Source organism: Corvus cornix, chromosome 3 (assembly GCF_000738735.6).
Source record: "Corvus cornix cornix isolate S_Up_H32 chromosome 3, ASM73873v5, whole genome shotgun sequence".
NCBI classification, from domain to species: Eukaryota; Metazoa; Chordata; class Aves; order Passeriformes; family Corvidae; genus Corvus; species Corvus cornix.
The window spans coordinates 84,168,997-84,192,100 of NC_047056.1; the positions used below are offsets into that span (position 1 = coordinate 84,168,997).

Below are 23,104 nucleotides of genomic sequence, written 5' to 3' on the forward strand. Positions count from 1 at the left end.
TAATTTCTCATAGCTTACAGAAAATACTTCTGTGTATACCTTTGAGTACAATATTCACCTTCTTTTTTGAGCACCACAGTATTATTTACAAGCCTTCACCTTCTGTTACCTTTAAACCACCACCCCCCCTATACACACATCCCCTTTCCTGCAGGACTGCTCCTGCACCTTGTTCCCCATCCAATAAATGCATGTTCTTTTATTTGTCAACAAAAGCAGAATTATGCACTAGTTCTAGTGATCACACTCCAGTTTTTCCCCTAATCATTTCTGGTATTGCCAAAATGCATTCAAAATCTAATCCTTTCTCCCAGTGTCCTTACCACCCCTTCACTAACCTAATAAATATTCTCCCTTTTTAATTCATGTCAGTCATACTGAACAATACAGTTTCAGGGCAACTCACTTCCTGTTTGAGAGTGAGCCACTTAGACTTACTTGAAGACTATTTTCCATCCAGCCACAAACATATTAAATAAGAATTTCATGCTGTCCCTGCCTCCCCAGCTGGCTTGTCAGAGTGCCAGGCCAGACTATCAAAAGCCTTAGTAAAATCAAAATCTAACAAAATCCTGCTTCTTCTCCACGTACAACCTTTGCCAACCCATGGTGCAATACATTTTATTTGCAGGTTTTCAATCTTCCAGAACCTCTCTGTTCACTCACGCTCTCAAAACTTCACTAGCAGATTTAAAATTATTTCAGTCAATTCCCTAAATATTCTACAAGTAATTTTATCAGGCCTAAACACCTACTTTACCAAAGTACTCTTAAAACTGTTCCTCCCCTTCTGTTATTTTAATTCTTAAGCCTTTTCCATGACAGTTGATCTTTTTAGTGAAGCCTGAAAACTTACTGCCTCTCAGCATCATTAATCATCAGAGTAGCAAGCCACAGAAGTAGCAACCCTTCTCATAAGAGTAGCAAGCCACACCCTTTGCTAGCTTTGTTGCTACCAGTATGTTATTTAAAAACCCTGCCTTACTATCCTTCACATGATTTCATACTGTAGGTTTGGCCTTACCAGTTTTGTTCTTAATTACCCATGTTACTTCTTTAAGTTCCTTTGTAAACTGATTTCATTTACAGTTTCTACATACGGTTTTCCTTTTCTGTTGTTTTTTTGGCCAGTTTAGATCATGTTTAGTTACTTCATTTCTTTCCTTTCTGCTCTGTTAATGTGTACTTATCCTTTTAGTATGAATCCCTCAGGAATTTTCACCCTTTGCTTCTCTTGTTTCTGACAGCATGTTACCTACCAATTCCTGTTATTAATAGTCATCACTTCTTTTTTCCCTAATTCACAGCCTTTAGTTTGCTCTTCTCTCTCCTCCCTTTACTAAAAGCTGCAAAGCCCCTCCAGTTCACAGTAGCAACAGGGAATCGCACACTAGGACATGTATTCCCACGTCTGTATGAGTTGCCCCACTGTCTCCATTTCTATTTTATCCTACCCTTCTGAAGGTACTGTGAAACAGCCTGTAGTGCTCAATCTGCCACACCCTCCCTGGCTGGGTCTCGACAAAGAACATGGTGACCAGAAAAGCCTCATGTACCAACACGTAAGCCTTGAGTAACAGAAGGACTCTTTCCCTCAAATCTCAAACAGCATCCAAACAATAAAAAAAGCTCAAGTACTGGGTGGGATCACTACTCCTATATTTCTGCAAACAATTAATGGGCCTGTCAGCAGGATGGATTCAACAACAGGCACAGAAACCTGTTGGGTTTTGTTATGTTCTTGGGTTTGTTTTGTTCTTTTATGTACTCCAGCAATCTGAAAGCCCGTAAGAGAGCACCTTGTTCTCTACTACCTGAGTCATCTCTGGGTCCAGCCCCAACACCTCCTTCCCAAAAAGTTTTCCTTCATTCTGATTTTGCATAGGTTACGTGCATGTGCTGACTATTTAACAACTTGTTTTTCAGGAGGCACAGCTACACATACTTTTGGATATGGAGGTTATGGATGCAAGATCACTGCTGCAACTCCTACTCTCTCACTGTTTGGCTTTTTAGGCATTGATGAAAAATTAGGCAGAAAGGAAATGTTCCACTAAACTGCCAGCAAAACCCTTCACCCTACAGATTATCAGCACAGACAGCACAGTCCCCAATAACTAAGTTTATCCTGACATAAGGTGCAGAGACAACTCAAGGTTACTAACAGGGATTGGCGGTTTTAGGCCATTCATTCCCATTTAGGTGTTACTTTACAACTTACTATTCCTAGTGTTTCTCACTGTTTCTCACACTGACATGGTCAGAATCATATTAAGTGTGTAAAACATGCCTTCTGGTAAAAGGAGATTTTCCATTGTCTATATGGAGGATCCCTACATGTCTGAGCTTGACAAACATTCTCAATATCATGCTTCATAAATCCTAGCTGAGTATTTACCATGCTCTAGCTCAGTAACCTCTGTTAACAAGTAAATGTACTCCTCTCCAGAAATACAGAAAAGCAGCATAGATTAATTAACACGTACAAGTAATTTACAAACTGTGCACGTTGCTGTAAACCAAATTCTTCAGTAAGTTCACATAATTTTCACTCAGCATGCCTTAAATACATTACGTTGTACCTTAAATACCAAAAAGCTCTAACTAATTAATCTTATTCTTTAGAATTAAAAACATTCACACTGTTGGGCAAGTGATGACACCTCACCACACGTGAAAGCTTTTATGAAAACAAGTTTTGTTTTCCAACTTATATGCTACTTATTCTTTCCAAACCATTCTAGCACCAACACCGAAAATACTTTTCAGAACCTCTCGCAATTAAGGCATAAATAAGGTTGCTCATACACTAACACACACGGCAATGTCTGGGTAGCAAACCCTGTAACAAAACACCTCCTGCCAATTCATACTACATCTTTATTGTTAATGACTGGATAAATATGCATGGCAAGAGTCACCCTTCACTGCAATCACTATAGATCAAGCTATTCATGCAGGGAATTTAACTTATCCATCTGCTATCACCATAATTTCTTTTTTGCTATTGTTGACACAGAAAACCCAAGAGCTCCAATTGCACACCAGCCATCGTTACCCTCCTTTTCAATCAGGGCGAGGATCTTTCTGATACCGCATCTCCACAGAAAGTGTGTCAAGGCTTGGTACAGCACACACAAACAGCTTCAGTTAGTGCTTTGTCTTCTCCTGGAGTCTGCCCTAGGCAATGGAAACCTGTTATCTCCCGGTGACGCATTCTTTTTTTTGGATTATGCTTGCTCACACAAAGTTTACCTGTAGCAGCAACCTCCCCCTTGCAAACATTTAGTTGGTTTGTTTTCACTATATTAAATGTAATTAACTTAACATCTGTACCAAAATATTGGTCCTAAACAATCTCCTTTTCTATATGGTACATTTGGATTCTGGAATACCGAGCCAAGCTCAAAATATCTTTAAATGTATGTGCATGCACACTTTCTCCTTCACTCCAAATATCCTCTAGCCAGTTATTAATATTTATTTTCCCTTTGTTATATAAAAAGCACAATAGTGATGGGAACCAACCTCCAATGCTGAAGTGTTCCTCTAACAATTTCCCAAGAATCACTCAGATATAAAAATTTCACTTCCAGCAATATTAGAACAGTAAATGTTTTATCAACCATCAGAGGGCAAACACTCTATTTCTTATAAAAAGCAAGAGTTATATTATAGAAATTAAAAACATCCATGCCTCTAATACAACAAGGTCTTCTCATGGAGCTAACTCAGAAACTTAGACCAGTATATGCATCATATTGAGCCACTGGCTAGAGAACCGGGCTGAATCATTAATTTAAGGCAACTGCAGAAGCATTTGCCAGACAGGTATGTAATACCTCTTACACTTAGGTACTTGAATGAACTTGGCCTGCCAGATTAAACATCCCTAATAAAAACTGCGTCCTCAGCCTGTCCTATGTCTCCAGCATCCGATTTCCAATTCAGTTCCATCAGCACAAACATTTGCACATTGAACCAGGGAATCTGTCTGCCTAAAAAAACATTCAAACAAAATAAAAACTTTATTTTTCAGTCAGATCAGTTTCTCAGAGCAGTTAATCCCCTGCTTTTGCTGTCACCATGCAAGGAAAACTACAGAGCATAATTGAGCCAGGTTAGGCAACAGTGCCACTGAATGTGCAGCCTAACCTAGGTAGGTATTCAGTGACAGATAAAGCAACATTTTCTGGGCACTAATATATGCAGCAATTATGTAATTTAAAGAAGATTTTGTGTGCCTGGAGATATGCTTGGGTTTTTTCCTTCAACTGCAACAGCTGGCTTGAAAGGCTTTAACAAGCCATAATAGTCACAGCCTAAGCTCAGCTGTAACAATACCACTTCATACTTTAAGATTGTTGTGTTCTTCAATGAAAAATTTAAAGATTTATGTTCTTATTCTGACAAGCTGCTTTTGCTTCTCTCTGACAATTTGCTTTCGCTCTGAGTCAGAACTGATCCACACCTGTAGCACCTTTGGATACACGTCTTCAAGCCCACATCCTCTTTTACAGGGCAGTTCCCTTGCTCCTAGCCCTTAACAGTTTTGCTTACATATTAGTTCACAGAAAACAAATGACTAACAGATTATATAACCTGACTAGAAAAGAATTGATGGCCACATACTAAATGTTAAGAATTTTGCAAGAGAATATACACGGTATGATCAGCATTCTCTTCTGTTTCACTTACCAAGTAAAAAAGAATTGAAAAAATAAAGATATATTTAAAAGACAGGAAAGTATTAGAAGTTAGTAGTGCACTATAGCACATTTGTCCTTTTTCCTCACTGTATCCAGTCTGATACAGTATCATACCTGTTCCTGATAACCCACCGTTCACTCTGACTTCAGCAGCTCCCAGTGTCAAGTACTATTCTGTGTGCTCAGAAGATAGAGACAGCCACATACTTTCAGAAGCTTGGAATTAGCAGTTGCTTGTCTGGCTTTTAATGTTGAGAAGGACAAAAACAGACAGGTTGAAACTCATGCAAGGCTCACTGAATTCTATGTCAAAGCAGAACAGAAGCAGGAAATAACAGCCAGTATAGTTAGTGGAAGAAAAGGAGAAGGCAACTTATTTTCTTTTTAAAACTTTGGCTTTCAAAAGAAAACAGCGAAAGTTAGTTGGTTTAGGTTTGTTTTGGTTCTCTATCAAAAATTTTTGATCTGCTCAAATGCAGATCACTCCATCACGCCCAAAGCCTCAATCTCCTCTACAGGCTGTAAAGGCTTTGAAATGAAGGTGTGATGCTTCCAACTAAGGCATCTACATTAAGACATTAATAGAAGAATTACACAAGCAGTAAAGAAAGTGTCTTACAGCAGGGTAGATTTTTCAGTACCTCATGCTGCCCTCAGACTTGCTACTTTTAACAAATAAAAAGCAAGAGTTTAGATGTCATTTATATTGCCTCATACTAAGAGCAGTGTGAAAGCTGGACTATCCATACAAAATATTTTCTTTCTCATGACGACAAATCTCAGGCAGGGTATCAGTATGCTTCTGCTGCCAGCTACCTTTCTGAAAAGGAACATTGGCCAGGGTACCTTAGCTCTTCAGAACTCCCACCACATCCACTACCCCTGCTTGGTGGCATAGAGTAAATCAGTCTCTTCTCAGGTCTACTTATCTTCAATTCCCAACCTCTCCACGATTCAATTCCTGATCCTTAAAAATTCCTGTTTCTTCAAATGCATAGAGCTTCCAAGTGTCTGGCAGAGTCATCTTCACTCTCCTATGGTCCTCAGGTTGTTTTTTTCTTACGGCATGAAGAAGCAGCTCCAGTTGCTGTATTACCTTGTTTTTTCCACCCATTCCATTCTCCCACATGCTTCCACTTCGCACCTTAACAAGTTACCAGTAAGCAACTCTTCCTCTACTACTAAAGTGGCCCCACTACATTGACCAGAGTACTTGCTGGTACCTCAGAAATCCCACATCCATCCCACTTTGCTACTATACCATGATTTTCAGAATTTACTGAGAGTTAGCACACGGAGGCAATCACTCATATCCAGCTCAGTTGCCCAACTCCAAACAGAGCCAGCAGTGTGCAAGGCTGTTTTCCCATAGCGACTCCTACTCGGTAAAATAAATTCCCTATTTTAGTACCATTTAGAAGCTGTGATATTTTGGGAGGAAGAAAACATTTCTGTGAGAAGGCAAACTGAAAAACTTCCAAACCAAGTCCATTCTTTTTCTTACCTTTCTCAAAGACCATTTCCCTGCTCAAGATAGTCTCGTTATCTCTGATCACTTCTCCCTTTACGGTGACCTGTGCTGGGCTGTCCGGCAGCAGAGCTACCCCAACAGTAAGGTTTGCTCCAGGCCTGATGTTCCAGGGAACTGCCACAAGGAACGTAGGTCTGGAAAGTCCAAACAGGCAGAGGGAGAAAGGGCAGGGAGTGAAACACACTCTCAAAAGAAGTAAGCGCGTCCACGTAAAGACATACGACACATGTCACCAAGGTCCTCTGCTGCTCTCCGCTACGGAGGCTGGAGGTGATGCTCACCCCCGCGTGCTGCGGGTGCGCAGGACGGGGCACGGGCAGCGCTGCTCTGCCCGCTCTCGGCACCGGCTGCCAGGCGGGCGCCAGGGAGCCCCGGGAAGCGCTGCGCTGCCCGCGCAGCCCCCGCGCCGGGCGGGAGAGAGGGAGGGAAGGAGGGTGAGGCGTCCCGCGCCCCAGCCCGTCCCGGCCCCACGTACCCGGCCGCCGCGGAGCTGCAGAGGAGGAGGAGGAGGAAGAAGCGGACATCGCCGCGGGACCGCGCCATGGCTCTCCGTGCGCGCTGCCCGGTGAGTCCGCCGCTGTGTGCAGGGCCGGGGCCGGGGCTGTGGCCGGGGCTGTGGCCGGGCGGGAGGCGCCTCGGCGGGCGGGGGAGGGAAGGGAGAGGCGGCAGCTGCCCCAGTGCCAGGCACGCTCCGCCAGCGGCAGCCGCATGAGCGCCCGCAGGGCGTTCCCGGGGCCGGCCGGGGGAGCGGGGGGGCGGCCCGGCGGCAGCACACATCTCTCTACACAGAGATACCCACGGGTGCGTCCCACCTCCCCTCAGCCAGCGCTGCCCTATTCTGGGGCTGAAGCAGCTGGGAAACGGGTGAGATTCTCAGAACACAACACGCTACGAAAGCAACACCGAGAGCAATGTTTTCTGCCTGCAGCTCGGAGCAGAGCGGCAGCCTGTTATGGGGAGCTGCCTGGTTAGCGACTTGGAGAGCCCCGGAGAGCCCACTGAGGCAAGTTGGCCTGGGGCTCGGGCTCCGAGGCGAGTCGGGAACGTCTGGGTCTGAACAGGGAGAAGGATGCTGGCAGAAATTCAAGGAGCTTCGTAGCTAATTAAATGTGAATCGATTGGTAGTGCAGCTCTGGCTGGACTGTCCTCCGTGCCCAATATTTGCAAAATAAGGTCGTACCTACTTATAAATCGTAATCTATCTTTAGAGTTCAAAAAGGGCACTGAAAGCAGCTTGGGTAAGATTCTCTGCCTTTAGCATGTTCATTGTAACTGTGTAGACTAGACACGTGTAGTGTTTGATTTGCCCAAATTCTTTCATCCCAGCACAAGTCTTAATGCATTTAGAAATTATACCCAATTCTTGATGTGTGCCTCTTCAGAAGTGCTGGACTGGCATCCTCTGCATTGTGGTACACAGCCAAATGCAGTCAGTTATAGTCGTAAACAGAAGCATGTTCTTATGAAAATCATATATAAACAGTAATGTGCATAAACACTGTGCTCTAATTGTATGCCAGGCAGTCATGCAGTCTTTTCACATCTTTTACATTTGATTTTCTAGGTTTTCATACATCTGCTGATTCTTTTTGGAGCACCACTCCTTGTGGAGACAGAAGAGAGGGTGCCACCTTTGTAGACGTGGGAAGGGGTGATCGAACAGCAGCCAACTGATGATTGCAAAATCAGTCTTGGCAGCTCCTCACCTGCAAAAGGTGCGTGATAAGGCAAAGTTTGAGAGATGTTTGCTGTTGGTTTTAGTAATTCCTTGTTACTTGTGAGAAATAGCCAGGCAAGATGAACAGTCACTGTCTCTCCTTTTATTGAAGATTGGGAAAAAGAGCTTACAACTAGCACTGCATCGCAAGAAGCCCAGCCTCAGATGGCAAAGCTACACATAGTACACATGTCTCCATTCCCTGGCACTGCGCCAAACTGGCACTCCACCATACCTATCAAAACTAATCAGCTCTCTCAGTCTCCAAAACAAGGTGGTCACATCCAAACTTCCTATCAGGTATAGTCCATGCTAACCCCAAAACAGCAGGACAAATTGTTCAAGAGAACACTGTAGCCAGGGCAAAACCATGCCAAGGTCAACTTGAGGGTAGAGACAATCAATTTCCAGTCCCAAGAACATTTGCTGGCACTGTTTAATTCATTAGCATGAATGTAGCCTGAAAGTTCATTAGTGAAAATACTTACAAATGTCACAGATTTTGCCCAGTTGTGCAACAGTATTATGGACTCCCATTTTCCCTATTTTGTCCTAGGGGCTTACTAGTTCAAGATACTTTGGTATATGTACTTGATCTCTTCTTCTACAAAAATGCCAATAAAGGAATTCTACAGCAGAAAGTAAGAGAATAAATGGATTGTCAGTATTAGGGTTCCTTCTGTCCTGAATAGATTTAGAACAGATAAAAAATGGAGGAACAGAAATTGTTAAATTCCATTCTATAACAACATATAAGATAAGCTCTCAATTTCTTACACATGTATTCATTCACTCAGGGATATTTTCATAATTTCATTTCCAAACAGGATATACTACACTATAGGTACATGTAGAGGATTTTCATGGTTAAACATACCATTTAGAAATCGTGTGGTATGTAAGGATTCGGTAAGTTCCCAGTTGGCAGAAAACTTAAACACATATTAGCCCATTCAAATATAATGTCAAGAGTCATGTCTTACCAGCATCTAAACAAGGTCTTGATTTTCAAAAGTGCTCTGCAGCTGCTAATTTTCATTGTAATACAAGTTCTGGTTTCCCCAAAACACCACTTTAAATCCTACATTCTTTTATGAAATGTGGTCCTTCTTTGGTGCCCAAACACTAACTACTGTACGTGAACAGGGAGCAGTTTTACTGTGTGATGGCTCCCTCTCCCATTCTCCATTCAGCACCTCCCAGCTCTGCAATCCACAGCCCTCCAAACCCTATTCTTCAAAGCCTGTTCTATACAGTTCTTTCTGGAGAGAGGTTTACAGCTAATGCAGCTCATTTCAGTGGCCCTGTTTGCAGCACAGGCCCACAGCCCCAGAAGTGTGTATCAGTATAGGATGTAGATTAAAAACTATGGAGCATGGGCAGATAAGAAACAAAGAAAACTTCCAGCCCTATAGCCAGTGACTGCCTATAACTATACCATGTATCTCAAGCATACTCTGCACTTTTCTCTGCACACAAAGAAAAAAATTGGATCATGAGTAATTGGAAAATTAGCACAGTTGGAGAGAATTGAGCTAAACTGGTATCCCATTCATGCTCACTAAGTGCTAAGCTATTTGTTCTGTTGGATTTGACTTGGGTTTCAGGTAAGCATAACTGATCACACAACCCTACTGGTTGTAGGACTGTTACATTCCCCAGCACTCTGTTAATCTGCTCATTTCCACTGACAGTTGTCTATGCTAGGGTTTTGTTATGCAGTTATGTGTCACTGTTTGATTTAGGTCAGACTGGTAACTCAAACAAAAACAGTCACTGCTTCAGTGTGTGCTAAACTGGTCAAAATTAAACTTAGGGATACTTAGTTATGACAAGCTTTTGCATACCCACTGGGTTCTGTTATAGAGCACACAACATTCTCAGCTAAAAAATTCCTGTCCATCCAGAACAAGCAGAAGGAACAGATCACATTAGTAGTAATTAACTGTTAGGACATCCATGTTTTATCTAAACAAAAGACCTTAGCTGGTCTACACATTCAAGCCTGTAGAAACAACCATTTGTCATCATCTCAGACCTAAGTATGTTTTAAATGCCTCTTTCTGACAAACACCTGAAAGACTAATTTGTGCACAAAGATGACCATGCAAGGAAAATTTTTTTTGGAATATTAGGAATAAATCTGAAGGAGTATAACCTAGCCTGGAAGGATTTAATAATCTTCAACTGCTCCAAGCCAGTCAAGTGGATAGAGTGGAGACACAATTTGGGAGGTAAAACAGGTTGCTCTTGTGTTCAGCATACCAACCAGAGAAGCTAGTTCCCTCTCTGTTCAATGTTCACATTTTGGAGTTAAACAGACACTACCAGACTCAAGTTTTACACCGATCTGTGGTACGCCATCATTATGAAAATTCCACTTTTACCACCTTCACTGCTACTCAGGAACCTTATTTTTCTAACCCTTCATAGTGTTTGCAGACTTTACTGGCTCTGTTTGTCAAACATTATCTACAACACTGGCTGTGCTAACAACTATACTGTTACCTGTTTCTATACAACTTGATTATAAGTCTAGCCAGAATATCTGTACCAGTACCAGCAGAAATCACATCTCTGAGTTGCAGCCTAAGTATAGTCTAAATAAAAATGTGTTTAAATAAATACAGAAAACCAGAATGGTTTCTTAATGAGTCCAGCAAGCAACTTCTGCCTTGGTCAATTAGAAGGACCTCAGCACCTAGCAAGCTCTAGTACTTGTATGAAGATGGCTGGAAACATGCACAGCAAGTCTCTTCTTCGCTAATATCATGTGTAAAAAACTACTGTTATGTAAGGGTAAAAACCTAAGCACTACAGTACTTAAAATATTGGGGAAATCTCCACAAAAATTACAGCAGTGAGTACTAGAATGGTCAATGCCCTGTGTCTGCTTTTAGCATTAGACAGTGAACTTGGATGGTCTGATATTCAACTGGATTCAGCAGGCACTCCAGATTGTGGTGAAAACAATGTTTCCATGAAATGAGGCAAATTCGGGGAAATCTGAAGAGCTGTGTTATGTGGAAATTTGAATCAGAACATCACTACAGGCTCTTCCAGCATAATATTCTCTCTTCAAAAGCTTAGCCAGTTGCCTTATGCATCACTGAACTCAAGGCCTGCAGCAGAGCTCATTTAGGGGATGGATAAATCTTTTTATCAGTCTCAATAGGCTTTGGATGAGGTCCTAGCAGAAATTGTGGTTCAGCAGTTTGTGGAACTAGGAAGGAAGCAATAGTCTGTTTTATCACTCATAGTGAGTGGACAAGAATTAAAGTGAATACTAAAAATAAGTGTGTGGAAGATCATTTGTGGTAGTAGGCGGGCACATTCCTTGCTTGGATGTAAGCCTGAAGAATTTGTATTTGCTGGAAAGTACTGACAGGAGCAGAGGCTATAAAGCTCTCCCAGAACACCTTTGATGCTGTTTCTGATGATGGAATGTGTCATAATGTTTTACACTACACTGTCAATGGGTGTGCCATGCACTGAAACTTGCCCTGAGCTATCAGGGTGGAGCTTTATGAAAATCTGGTGTACACTACAATTAAGAATTTTTTTTCCTAGTAGCTGAAGACATTTTCACCCTTGGTGAAAAATGTTATTTGTAAATTCTCTTCCAACTTGAACTGTTACTGCACCCAGAGTAGTAGGATTTACCTGATCAAACATGGACTGTGCAATTGCCTATAACTGGTTATTTACATTCACTGGATGAACAGTGGTGTTGGCACTTTTCAGAACAGATTTGTATGACTCATTGAAATACCAACATTTGAATGAACAGACATTCAAAAGCAGCCTTCTAGACCTATCAGGTGAATCCCATTCTTAAAGGACCAACTTCTATTACATTTCTAAACAGGAAATCAAGACAAGTAGTTGAAATATCTTGTTATCTCCAGAGCATGTAAGATGACTGTATCTAAAGAGTCCTCACTGAGTATTCGCCTAACCTAAAGAAAGACATTAATTCTAACAAGCTTTGGATCAGGCACTGTTTGAAGGTATCAGATTTTTTTCAAAGACTGGCATAAGAACCAGCAAGCTATGTCCAAAAAGGTGAAAAGCTTCTTCTTTATTAAAAAAGCATAGAAAAATCTTAAGATCTTGGAATTATATACTTACATTTTCATAATATTTTAATTTTTAAATATCTTTACACTTTTTAAACATACCCATAAAAATATATGTGATTAAATCAACAAGTACTATATTATTGCATGATACGTAGTATTATATACGGGCTTTGAAAAACCCCAACAAAATGAGGGACCTCATGGTTAAGACTTCATGAAGTTTTGAGAGATTCGCTTTTAAAAATGAGATTCGGAAAGAAAAGGGAATTAAAGAAGGAACGACAAAATTATACAATGGGAAATGTGAAAGTCTGAGGAACAAATCTACAAGTGATACACGTAGAGATTCCTCATCAATAAAGATAATCCTCAATTACCAAGTTCCCTGGCCCTTTTGAAATAACTAAGCAGTGCAGAAGGACCATAATGGAATGAAAATGAGGACCTTGGCCCTTGTTTTTCCCAGAACAGTAGCTCTCGGCAGTTGATGAATCTCACAGAACTGTAATGAATTACTGTGAAATGACCCTATGTTCTTATGGCTGATGTGCAGAAGGTCCTCCAAAGTGTGAGTGAACGGGATAGTTGTAATAGGATTTTATGTGTAGCTTCAAATTTCCACTGTAGGCAGCCTCAAAGTAGACTCTTGGCTTTATAGCAATCAGTGGCACTGAAATCACTGCCTTTAGAAAGGTCAGGACTCAAAATTGTATCCTCCACCTCACTCAAATCTCTGTAACTTTGATAAAGAACTGAGGGGCTTTTTCATTATTTGCTGTATTTAGCCCCTTAACTTTGAGTGATATACTGCATCCTATCCAATACAAACATGCAGAACATTTAGGAAGCAAGCTCATGTAATGCCATTATTTTATTTTAGAATTATTCTCTGATTGTAAAATGTTCAACCATACAGTAGGGGCATGTTAAAACATGTACAAACATGTCCTTTCTGTGAAAATGAGAGAAGTTAAAAACCTATATAAATGGTGACAGGTTGTCCTCAAAAATCTATTTTCCTAGGGCAGTATTATTTAAAATTATATGTGATGAAATGAGATTTACCAAGCTCCATTAATCATTTTACCTTAGTGACCTTATTCCCTTTCCTCTGAGGATTTTCAAAAGGTCAGTGTAACCCGTCTTTGTTGCAAATAAAGCCAAAACAGCCAAGAAAAACCTTATTTTTATTAAATAATTTAGTGTGGATTAACACTATTTGATTTTAAAGAAGGTAAAAATTCCCTGAGGATTTAATTATCTTAAACTATAGCCTATAATTAAACTGTAAATTTCAATTACAGGTTTTTAAAAAGGAACTTCTAAACCCAGTGTTTCCATAATGTCATAGACTAGTACATCACAGCACTCTGGAGTATGTGCATTCATACGCTGTAACTTCACTTTAAATTAAGGACATAAAAACTGGCAGATTTTGTAATGAATGTGTGTTTCTGTAATAGCTTTTATGGCATTCATGTACCCATAAAAAAGGTGATGTTAGTACAGCAGTTATCCCTGTAGGCAGAGGCAGCTTCCTTTCAAAAGCAGACTCACCTGAGAGCAATTCATAGTGTAGACAAGACTCATTTCCCACATTTTACACAAAAGTAAATCAAGGTGTGGAGACAATGCCCTAAAACAACGGACTAAAGAGTTGTGTATTTTAATTCACCAGTCAGAGAAGACTGAGAGTTACCTTCATGACACTTCTTTCTTTCATAGAAAGAAAATGCCAGGTGCTGATCTATGGTAGAAAGTGTAAAAGGAACTAATGGTCAGGCAATTAAAGTCAATCAAATGCAAGTTAGAGAAGAGGCACATACTGTCAACAGAGTTTATTTTCCTGAACACACTGCTCAGGAAAGCTGTGGTTTCTGCTTCTTTTTATGTCTTCCAGTTAAGCCTGAATGCCTTTTCAAAAGTCTAAACCAAACAATGAGGCTAAATAGAGGGTCAGCTTGCTGAAATTCTGTATTCCATAACATAGAGATCAGGCTAGGCGATCTCCAGGCAGCTTGGCAAAAATCTGTGAGGGTGTTCTTGAGTCAAGGGACCAAAATCCTTTAGAGATGAATGTGTCCCAGGAAGGACAGAGCAGGGATCTGCTCCCAAAGAAATTAAACAGAATTGTCAAGAGGGAAAGAAAAGCACTTCTCAGTGGTGTAGACCATACTATTTCAGTCCTGGTTTTCTCCATCTTGTCACATCCAGAAAAGGTCAACACCGAAAAAAGAAAAGAAGACAGGATTAGAAGCAGCTGTTAAAATGAAAAGTTGTAGGATGTGATCTCTTGCAGTACAACTTTTTTTATTCTAAAAATAAAACCAAAACTTTCTGCTTGGAAATTGGTCAAAAGCTAAAACTGTGACATTTAAGTTTAGTTGGTCTGGTTTGGTTGGTTGTTTTTTTTTTAACCTAAAAATAAAAAAAAAAAAAAAGGAAAACAAGAAATCTTTGCCTTTCCAACCCACTCCACTGTGGTATCAAGAAAAAATAGTTAGAGGTATGTAGACCTTAATTATATAGGTAAAATCTCTTAGAAACTCCACTCTATTTTAGATGACATCTATTTGACAATCACATATCATGAGTCAACCTCATATTACACAAATTGCCCCTTACAAAATCAGTCCCTGTAGTAGCTAAGATGGCTTCTACAGACAGAGCGATTAAGAATTATTTTAAAAACACACTCAAACTATTTATAAAACTTGCACAAAACTTTGTGTTTAGTTTTGACATAGGTAAACACCAGTTATCTCTCCCTGAGGAGTAACTCTTACCACATACAGCCTACAAGAAAAGAAGGGAGGGTGAGGAGTCTGATCTCAGCGATTAAGAAGGAACTGAGTAAAAGTTTCATGTTTCAAGTCACCAAATGTGCTACAGTCTAAATAAACTTAGCCCTAGAGTAATGCCACTGTAGGGTATTCATTCACACTGTCCAAAAAGCAACTGTTTGTTCCACTGCCAACCACCCACAGCAGCACTCATGTTTATTTAAATGAAGAGGGTGCGGACCCAAGAGCTACATCTTTCCAAACCTTGCTGTAACAACCGAACGTTTGGACATTGCTGTCATATGTTGGACACCTTTCTAAGGTCTCCTAGCCATGTTTTTAGGCTAAAGACTTGCCCTGTGATTTTGCTGACCACTAACAGCAGTTCTGGGAGGCTTTTCTTTTCCCTTTTCCCTTCCCTTTTCCCTTTTCCCTTCCCTTTTCCCTTTTCCCTTCTCTTCCCTTCCCTTCCCCTTTCCCTTCCTCTGCCCCTGCCCCTTCCCTTTTCTTTCCCTTTCTTTCCCTTTCTTCTCTTTTCTTCTCTCTTCTCTCCTTTTTTCTCTTTTCTTTTCTCTTTTCTTCTCTTTTCTTTCTCCTTTCCTTCCCTTTCCTTCCCTTTCCTTCCCTTTTCCCTTTTCCCTTTTCCCTTTTCCCTTTTCCCTTTTCCCTTTTCCCTTTTCCCTTTCCCTTTTCCCTTCCCTTCCCTTCCCTTCCCTTCCCTTCCCTTCCCTTCCCTTCCCTTCCCTTCCCTTCCCTTCCCTTCCCTTCCCTTCCCTTCCCTTCCCTTCCCTTCTCTTCTCTTCTCTTCTCTTCTCTTCTCTTCTCTTCTCTTCTCTTCTCTTCTCTTCTCTTCTCTTCTCTTCTCTTCTCTTCTCTTCTCTTCTCTTTTCTCCTCTCCTCTCCTCTCCTCTCCTCTCCTCTCCTCTCCTCTCCTCTCCTCTCCTCTCCTCTCCTCTCCTCTCCTCTCCTCTCTTTTCTTGGCAGTAGGTTACTTTGGATATTAAAAAACAAATGAACTATATTTAAAACACCTAGTGCACATGATGTTTTCCTGAGAGAGGTCACAGGATCACAAGACCATGGGAAAATTCAGGGCAGAGGACTCAGGAGGTTGTCTGATACAGCCTGCGGTTCAAAGCAGGATGAGTAATGAGGTCACAAAAGGTTTCTTGGGGCTTGATCCAGAAAGGTCTTGAAAACCTTCAAGGACTGAGACTGCATAAGCTGATGGTTGATGATACAGAGCTCAGGAGTTTGCAGTTGCATTTCTTATTATATCTGAAACAGATGTTAAAATTTTCCAACTGCATTTTACTTACGCTTAGTTGCAATGCTTATGTATTTTCATCTTAATTGTCATAAAGTAAACCACAACCAGGTTGCTGTTTTATTGACTGCAGGAACTACTGTTGTCTTGTTTCCCCTTCTCTGGTAAACTGAACTTTTGACAACAGGACTAACAGTTTTTATGCACTGCATAGTACAAAACACAGAATGAGACTTGGTAGTAAGGAAGCAGAGGGTCACTCTCTCAGCGAGGTCTGGCAGTACAATAATGTGTTGCACACCCAGGCACAAAGGATTACGTGATAGGCACCAGGCCAGGATTCGATCCAGCTGATATTCACCTTGTACATGGCCATGTGATTCCAGAAGTGATTCTGAGAAACATGGATGTGTTGACACCAGCTGAGTCAAGTCAGGGTTTACTCCCTGACATGGACCACAAAGAAAGTATAGATATATTTTATATATCTTAAAAAATTCTAGCCCTGGAGACATGGTCCCCAGCAAACAGAAGGAAGAATGTTTGTAAAGATATTTAAGGGACATATAAAAATTATGAAAGAATGCAGAAGACTTTTCCATGCTAGTCAGAAAGAACAGTTTCCTTTGGCTGTCTGAAGTGTAGGGTAAGATAAAAAGCAAGGTTCATGAAAAAACCGAGAGTTCATAACGGGTGCATTGGCCTTCTTAGCTGACAATTTTAAAGGCTAAATTTAAAAATATGTACTACTTTCCAAACCCTGAGGTGTTGAGAGTGACAGCTGTGAAGTCATACACCGAAATCTTCCTGGGATTAACAACTGTAAAATAACCCAGAAAAATGTCCCAGAGAGATATCCTGAGGTGGGCATGGACATGGAGCCAGTTTGCAGGAGGGAAAAGACAAGGGCTTTTCAAATGCTCTGCCATTCCACAGGAGGATAAGGCGGGGCTCGCGGTGAGGTACCAGAGGCCCCCTGATGCTGGTATCTCTGAGGGATGGCTCGCTTCCACAGCCACAGAGTATTGCAGCAGTTTCTGTGCCCTGCCACCATGCAGCACATCACAGCTACATAAAGGCTTCTCAGCTGCAAACGACCCAGCAGTATGAGCATTGCTGAACAAATAGGTTCAGCCTTTTAAAAGCTAGCTGAACAGGGCCCAGCTCCTTTTCGCCTTCCCTCTCTCTCTCTTTGCTTCTTTCTCTTCCTTTCCCTCTTTATTTCTCATTTGTTTTGTAATATTCTTATTACATTTTTATGTAAAGTTTTTATGTACATCCTCTAGATGTAATAGCTAGGGATAGCTGCCAGCATTTGCAGAATAAAAAGCAGGTCAATTCTGTTATGAAAGTGTTATAATTACCATGGATTAGGCTTAGTTCTCAAGCATGGAGTGACAAATTTTGGTCAATGTTGTAAAAAAAATGCTTTAGTAAAAGGACACCACATTTACTCTTTCAAAATTCAACAGTTTTTCAAATCATTGTGAAAGGAGAAGTGTCTTTATTGTTGCAAGCAGCTTTGGTTCTTTTTGCTAGGCACACCTAGATACCAAACATCTGAGAATCTTCAGACCTACATCTTCCTTAGACACCTGCTGGTAAAAACGAGCAGAGTCATCCTCCATTTCCCAAATCAGTCTAAGGGTATCACACTGTCACGCACATTTCGAAGTCTCCTAGATTGACTAGGAGAATGCCTAGTGAATGCAAGAGACTGACAATGATTAAGTACCTAATTCACAGGTTCTTACCTTGACTAGCATATTAAGTTCCTTGAGCATAAAAAGCACATCATTCTATCCTGCATGATGGGTTCCATTCAGATTTCTGAGATCTTTGAAAAAATTATTTACTTAGTCACTGACAGGAGAAATACAATTTTCAGAATCTCTCACTTATTGTGCATAATTTCACATACCAGCACTTCTAAGACTATGTAAGGCTTTGCCAATGGAAATTCTTTTTTTAAGTTTTACCATTAACTTTCACCACAGAGTTTGCATTCAAAAAAGCAAACACTTTAGTGAGAGCTGCAGCGCGTTCTTTGGCGGTTCCAGGTTTGACAAATCCAGCTACCAACCAATTTCCTGTCAGGAACAGGACAACACTATTGAGACAACCTGTGACATACCAGCATATTTTATCTTCATAATTCCATCTTTCATGACAGGATAATTCAGATTAATTTTGTTTTGCCACAGATCTGAACAACCTGAACATTGCAATATTATAATGCAGCACATCATGGGGGAGAAACTCTTGAAAGAATCATTCTAACCTGGCACCAGGCAGGTGTAAAGACATGGTTTTGCAAGACTGAGCCACACAGCTGAAAGAGTAAGTCCAACATGACTCTCCACTAGTAAAATGCTTTAAAAGCTAATGTTTCTATGGGTATGCATGTGCACTGGGAGAGGTTAAGTATTTACTGGGGATTCAGAAAAAAAAAGCATTTCTTCTCAGAAAGACCATAAAGGTATAATACATCCATAGTATATCATTCAGATATGGAACTCCTTGCCACAGGGAACATGAATTATGAATTTTACGTGGATTCAGATGGCATAAAGTCTTGTCTGACTTTATGCCATCTGAATGTCAGGGACTATTCAGAACAGAGGTATCACATCCTGCTCAGGAATAGCCTGAGTCACTCATCAGTGTATTCAAACATTTAGAGACTATTCAGAGGATGTATCACCCTATGTTTGGTCTGTACAAGCCCTTCCCTCAGCAATTGCTATTGACTGCTGTGTTAGACAGGGTACTGTGGGGAAGTGAACATTGGTCTGTGTCAGAGACTGAAAATAGTTCATGCCTCAAACATTGATATAAAGTTTTGCTCATTATAAAGAAGCTACAACCGAAGAAGCGTCCCTGAAGAGTGGGACTTTGGACTGAAAGTCAAACTGTTGATTAGATAAAGGGAAACACATTGTTCAGTCACCTCAGGCTGAGGGAAAGGTGTGCATCCACAAACGGCCAAAGCCACCTGCTGCAAACTATCCCCAGTTGAGTTTGGGGTGGAGGGAGAGCACAGCTCACAGAAGCCAGGTTTACACAGACTCCCTCCAACCGAGAGGGGAGGAGGAGGTTTTGGGTGCATGGTGTAACCTCTGGTGAGAGGCAATAAACACCCATCCTCCATTACACAAACTGGCCCAGCTGTGGAACCCCCAACCCCACAGGGCACATCCACGGGACTTTCACATGAGAGGCTTGGCCCCACAGGGCTGCACGTGGTGCAACAGACCCAGAGTCTGCTGTGAGAGACTGACCCCCCCCTCCAGGGGGCCATGGCCGGACATGCCCACCCAGCCTGAGCACAGAAACCCATCGGACTCTGTGCCTTCTGAGGAGACCTTCACCAGCTGGAGAGGATCAACAGGACATCTTGGGGTCCACGGAGTGGTGATCTTTTCCTTATTCTGTCCCTGTCACTCTTTCTGTCCCCCCCACCTATTTTTTTCTCTTTCTTTCTTTCTTTCTCTCTTTCTCTCTTTCTCTCTTTCTCTCTTTCTCTCTCTCTTTCTCTCTTTCTTTCTCTTTCTTTCTCTTTCTTTCTTTCTCTTTCTTTCTTTTTCTTTCTTTCTTTCTTTCTTTCTTTCTTTCTTTCTTTCTTTCTTTCTTTCTTTCTTTCTCTCTCTCTCTCTCTCTCTCTCCCCTATTTACCATCAAATAAAACCCTTACTATTGTCACTGGCATATGGTCTCATTTGCACCTTAATTCGGACAGAGGCATTTCTAAGAACCTTAAAACTGGATCATAACAGTCCGACAGACCATTAGCTATTCCTCTGTTTTTATGAGTCCACAGACAAAAGAACTTCTCTTCACAGTGAGCACTCCAACATCCCCTAGTAGTCCACAGTGAAGTTTTTAAAGCCATTAACCCAGAAAATACAGAAATAATCAACAAAGCTTGAGGGGAATATACTCTTTTCCCTAAGGATATTCATGGCTTCTATACATAAGGAAACAACTATAGTTTAAAACAAAGAAGATTCCACAAAGCCCCAGTGCCTTGTCTTGCCTGAGGTTCAGCATTCACTGTAGTTACTAAATGCCACTGACAGAGGGGAAACACGAGACCATGTTTCCATGTACAGATGAGTGTTCTGAACAGAGGCCAGTTGTTTAATAGGAAATGTCCAGCATCATCACAACTCCCATTTCCTTTAGGAAGAATACCTATAAATGAGGGAGTCTAGACATTAAGATTACCTGTACTTCCAATCTGTACTTCCACTGGCTCATATAATATTTAGGTAATGCAAAGCCTAAGCTACTTCTCTGAATCTAGTTGAGCACAGCCATATAACCCAGAGGAGTACTTTGTAGAGGACACAATACAAGCCTTTCTTCCATATGAAAGCAATGCTGCTAATTGAGGAAAGTCCCGGGCTTTCTGCTGCCACGGCCAATGCCAAAAATTGAACAGCATGGAATGCCTCTGCTAACAAACAATAAGAAAAGCAGGCAGGATGGGTCTCCTCTCCCAACATAAACCCCCAGGCAAGAATGTCCATGGTGACAGGGAGCCCTGAGGCATTTGCAGCAGACGGAATATTTCCAGCCAGATGAAAACACATTGTACTCCCAGAGCCACATAAGCCATTTCTGATTTGGTCAGCATCATCTTATGCATGATTAAGTAATGACTTTGTATTCAGCTTTACAGTATGAGAACTGCCCAGCTTAAGGCATCCTAATTCTTTTCCTTTTTGATTGACTGCAACCTGCTCTCTTATGGGAAACCTGAGAAATGTTTTGCTTGGATGCATGTGCATATATTTTCTTGTCCAAACAATGTGATTCCTTAACTTTATATTCTTCTATTTTGTAAATTATCATTCTAAAATTTAAATATCCTTGTTAGGCATTTACAACCTTAAAATGCTGTATACTGTACTGTGTATAAGGAGACTTAGACAAATCTTCACTCACTGAACTCTATTTATGTTACTTTCAGTTATTTGAGAATAACTGGATGATTATTATATTGTGACTATGATCTGTATTTCTCTGCTCCTTTCTTTTGTTTATCTTGAAAAAACAACATTTCAAAAGTCAGATTCATTAAAAAGGTATAAAAAACTAAAGGTATCTTGTAATAGTTTTTTAAAGCCTGAAAAAAATGTGGGAACCCAGAAGCAACTTTTTTATTATACCCTATAAAACTTAATAGGTTGACATAAGAGGTATTATCTTGCTCCATGAGGAAATACTACAATTTAAGTTAGCATCACTGATCTATTTTCCCTGGCCACCTTCTTCATCTTTCAAGCCATTGAGTATATAGGTATATAGAGTTAATCAGTTTAAAATGCATTCCTACATCATCACAGTGTATCCTGTCTGCACTGTTGAATGAATATGAGAGCTTGCCCAAAAGGAGCCCTGGCACTGAGGGAACAAGGCTGGATGTTCTCTTAAGACGCAGTGCTTCTTTTCCCAACAGGACTTCAGAGGAAAGAGAGCCATCTACTGCTCTATAGGAGACATGCTGCAGCATGTCTTTTTAGATTGATGATTTGAAATGTCAGAGTGGGATTTAGGGAAGGAAGTGGAAACCTCTGCTGTTTTTCCTCTATGCTGTGGAGTCAGGTGACAAGGGAAGCGGGTTGCTGAGTAGTGTTGTCCACCACCTTCCCAGCCTATCACAGAGCACAGCTGCATCCAGCAGTGGAAGTAACCAGGGCAAAAGGGTTTGAATGCAAACAATTGTCATTTTTAGAAATAAAAATAAATAAAGTCCAAAAATACTGCAAATCCTCCACATCAGGAGGCTGCATCACAAGTATGACACAACTTGGCAGAGCACACCAACAACCAGCATAGAGTTCCTGGTAGGTTGGACAGAGGCAAACCACGCCCGTTTCCATACAACTACACACAGAGTCAGCCCCCAGGGTGTAAGGAATGACATTCTTATCTGCTGTGACAAAGGTCAACACTCGCCCCCACACTCCTGAACTTGTATTCATCAGTCACCTTTTGCCTGTGGGGCTGCAGCCTCACAATCAAGCTGCTTTTGGTGCAGCTGTCACTAACCAAGGGAGATTCACTCCACAGTGAGGGTCTGCAAGATCCGAGAAGGAGGCAGCAAGGCAGAGAAATCCATGCTCCTTGGTAATGCAAGGGTTTTCGGCACTATCCCATACTGAGAGTGTAGGTAGATCTAAAGTACAACTTGCCTTGGAGAGAAGAACTAAGAGGTAAAAAAAAAAGCAGACGTCTAGGAAAAGCTTTGTCCATCATTCCAGGCCCTGCAGCCCCTTGTCCTCCCTGTGTTATGATGAGAGGAGTCTATGGAGAGCTTGGGGTTCAGCCTGTGGATGGAAGTGATCAAACTCATCATCCTGTGCATGCTGCACATAGTCCTGGCCCACATACCCCTATACTTCCTTCCTCATGGGCTGGGTGCTAGTGCACTGGGGTCTCTGGTGGTATGTGCAGAAACTCCAAGAAGAGTATCACATGTGTGAAATGCAAAGCTAAAGTCTTTCAGTACTACAAACTAAATCACCACTACTCATAAAATGTTTGATACACGTTCTCTCTTTCTGTTTTCTTCCCTTCATTTTGGCTGTAAGAATGGCTTCCAGGTAAATTTGACTCACAGAAGACACTCAGGCTAAGTTTCAGAACCAGAACAGAAGCACTGATTTGCTTCATGTTTTCACAGAGATGTAATACCATGTGATAGGCACACAGCCACAGCTGTTCTATTGATACTTGCAAACTCATACATGTACCTTGTTTGAAACAATATACCTGAATATGCTGCCAGGGATCTTTTACATTCCTCTGTTTTCCAGTACACAGAATTTTCCAGGCAGTTACTTACACACCAGTAGGATGGCACAGGCATCTAAGCAATGCCAAAGTTTTCAGTGGATGACCAGCAGCAGCATCAAAATGACTCAGCACTCAGCCCTGGCAAGGCTAAGTGGAGGCAGCTCCCCTGTAGGGAAGAGCCTGTAAAACTTAAAGATATCCACTCTGTTGT

The 23,104-nt window shown here is 41.3% G+C and overlaps 1 protein-coding gene and 1 long non-coding RNA gene across 4 annotated transcripts in view; one reads left to right on the forward strand and one right to left on the reverse strand.

Moving 5' to 3' along the window:
- CD109 (CD109 molecule) overlaps positions 1-6,891 on the reverse strand; it is a 68,359-nt gene extending 61,468 nt beyond the window's left edge. The window contains exons 1-2 of one of the 3 annotated variants that reach the window (XM_039568620.1): positions 6,716-6,889; positions 6,214-6,374 (exon numbers count right to left, since the gene is read on the reverse strand). In XM_039568620.1, the coding sequence (XP_039424554.1) occupies positions 6,214-6,374; positions 6,716-6,783 (229 nt within the window). In that variant the 5' untranslated portion in view covers positions 6,784-6,889. Of the gene's footprint in view, positions 1-6,213; positions 6,375-6,715 lie in introns of those variants that run through there. The other 2 variants (XM_039568622.1, XM_039568621.1) reach the window with 2 other exon arrangements.
- On the forward strand, positions 6,382-18,959 carry LOC109145653. The gene is made up of 3 exons (XR_005604100.1): positions 6,382-6,805; positions 7,805-7,955; positions 18,294-18,959. It is a non-coding gene; the product is annotated as an uncharacterized LOC109145653 (long non-coding RNA).
- Positions 18,960-23,104: the final 4,145 nt, after the last annotated feature.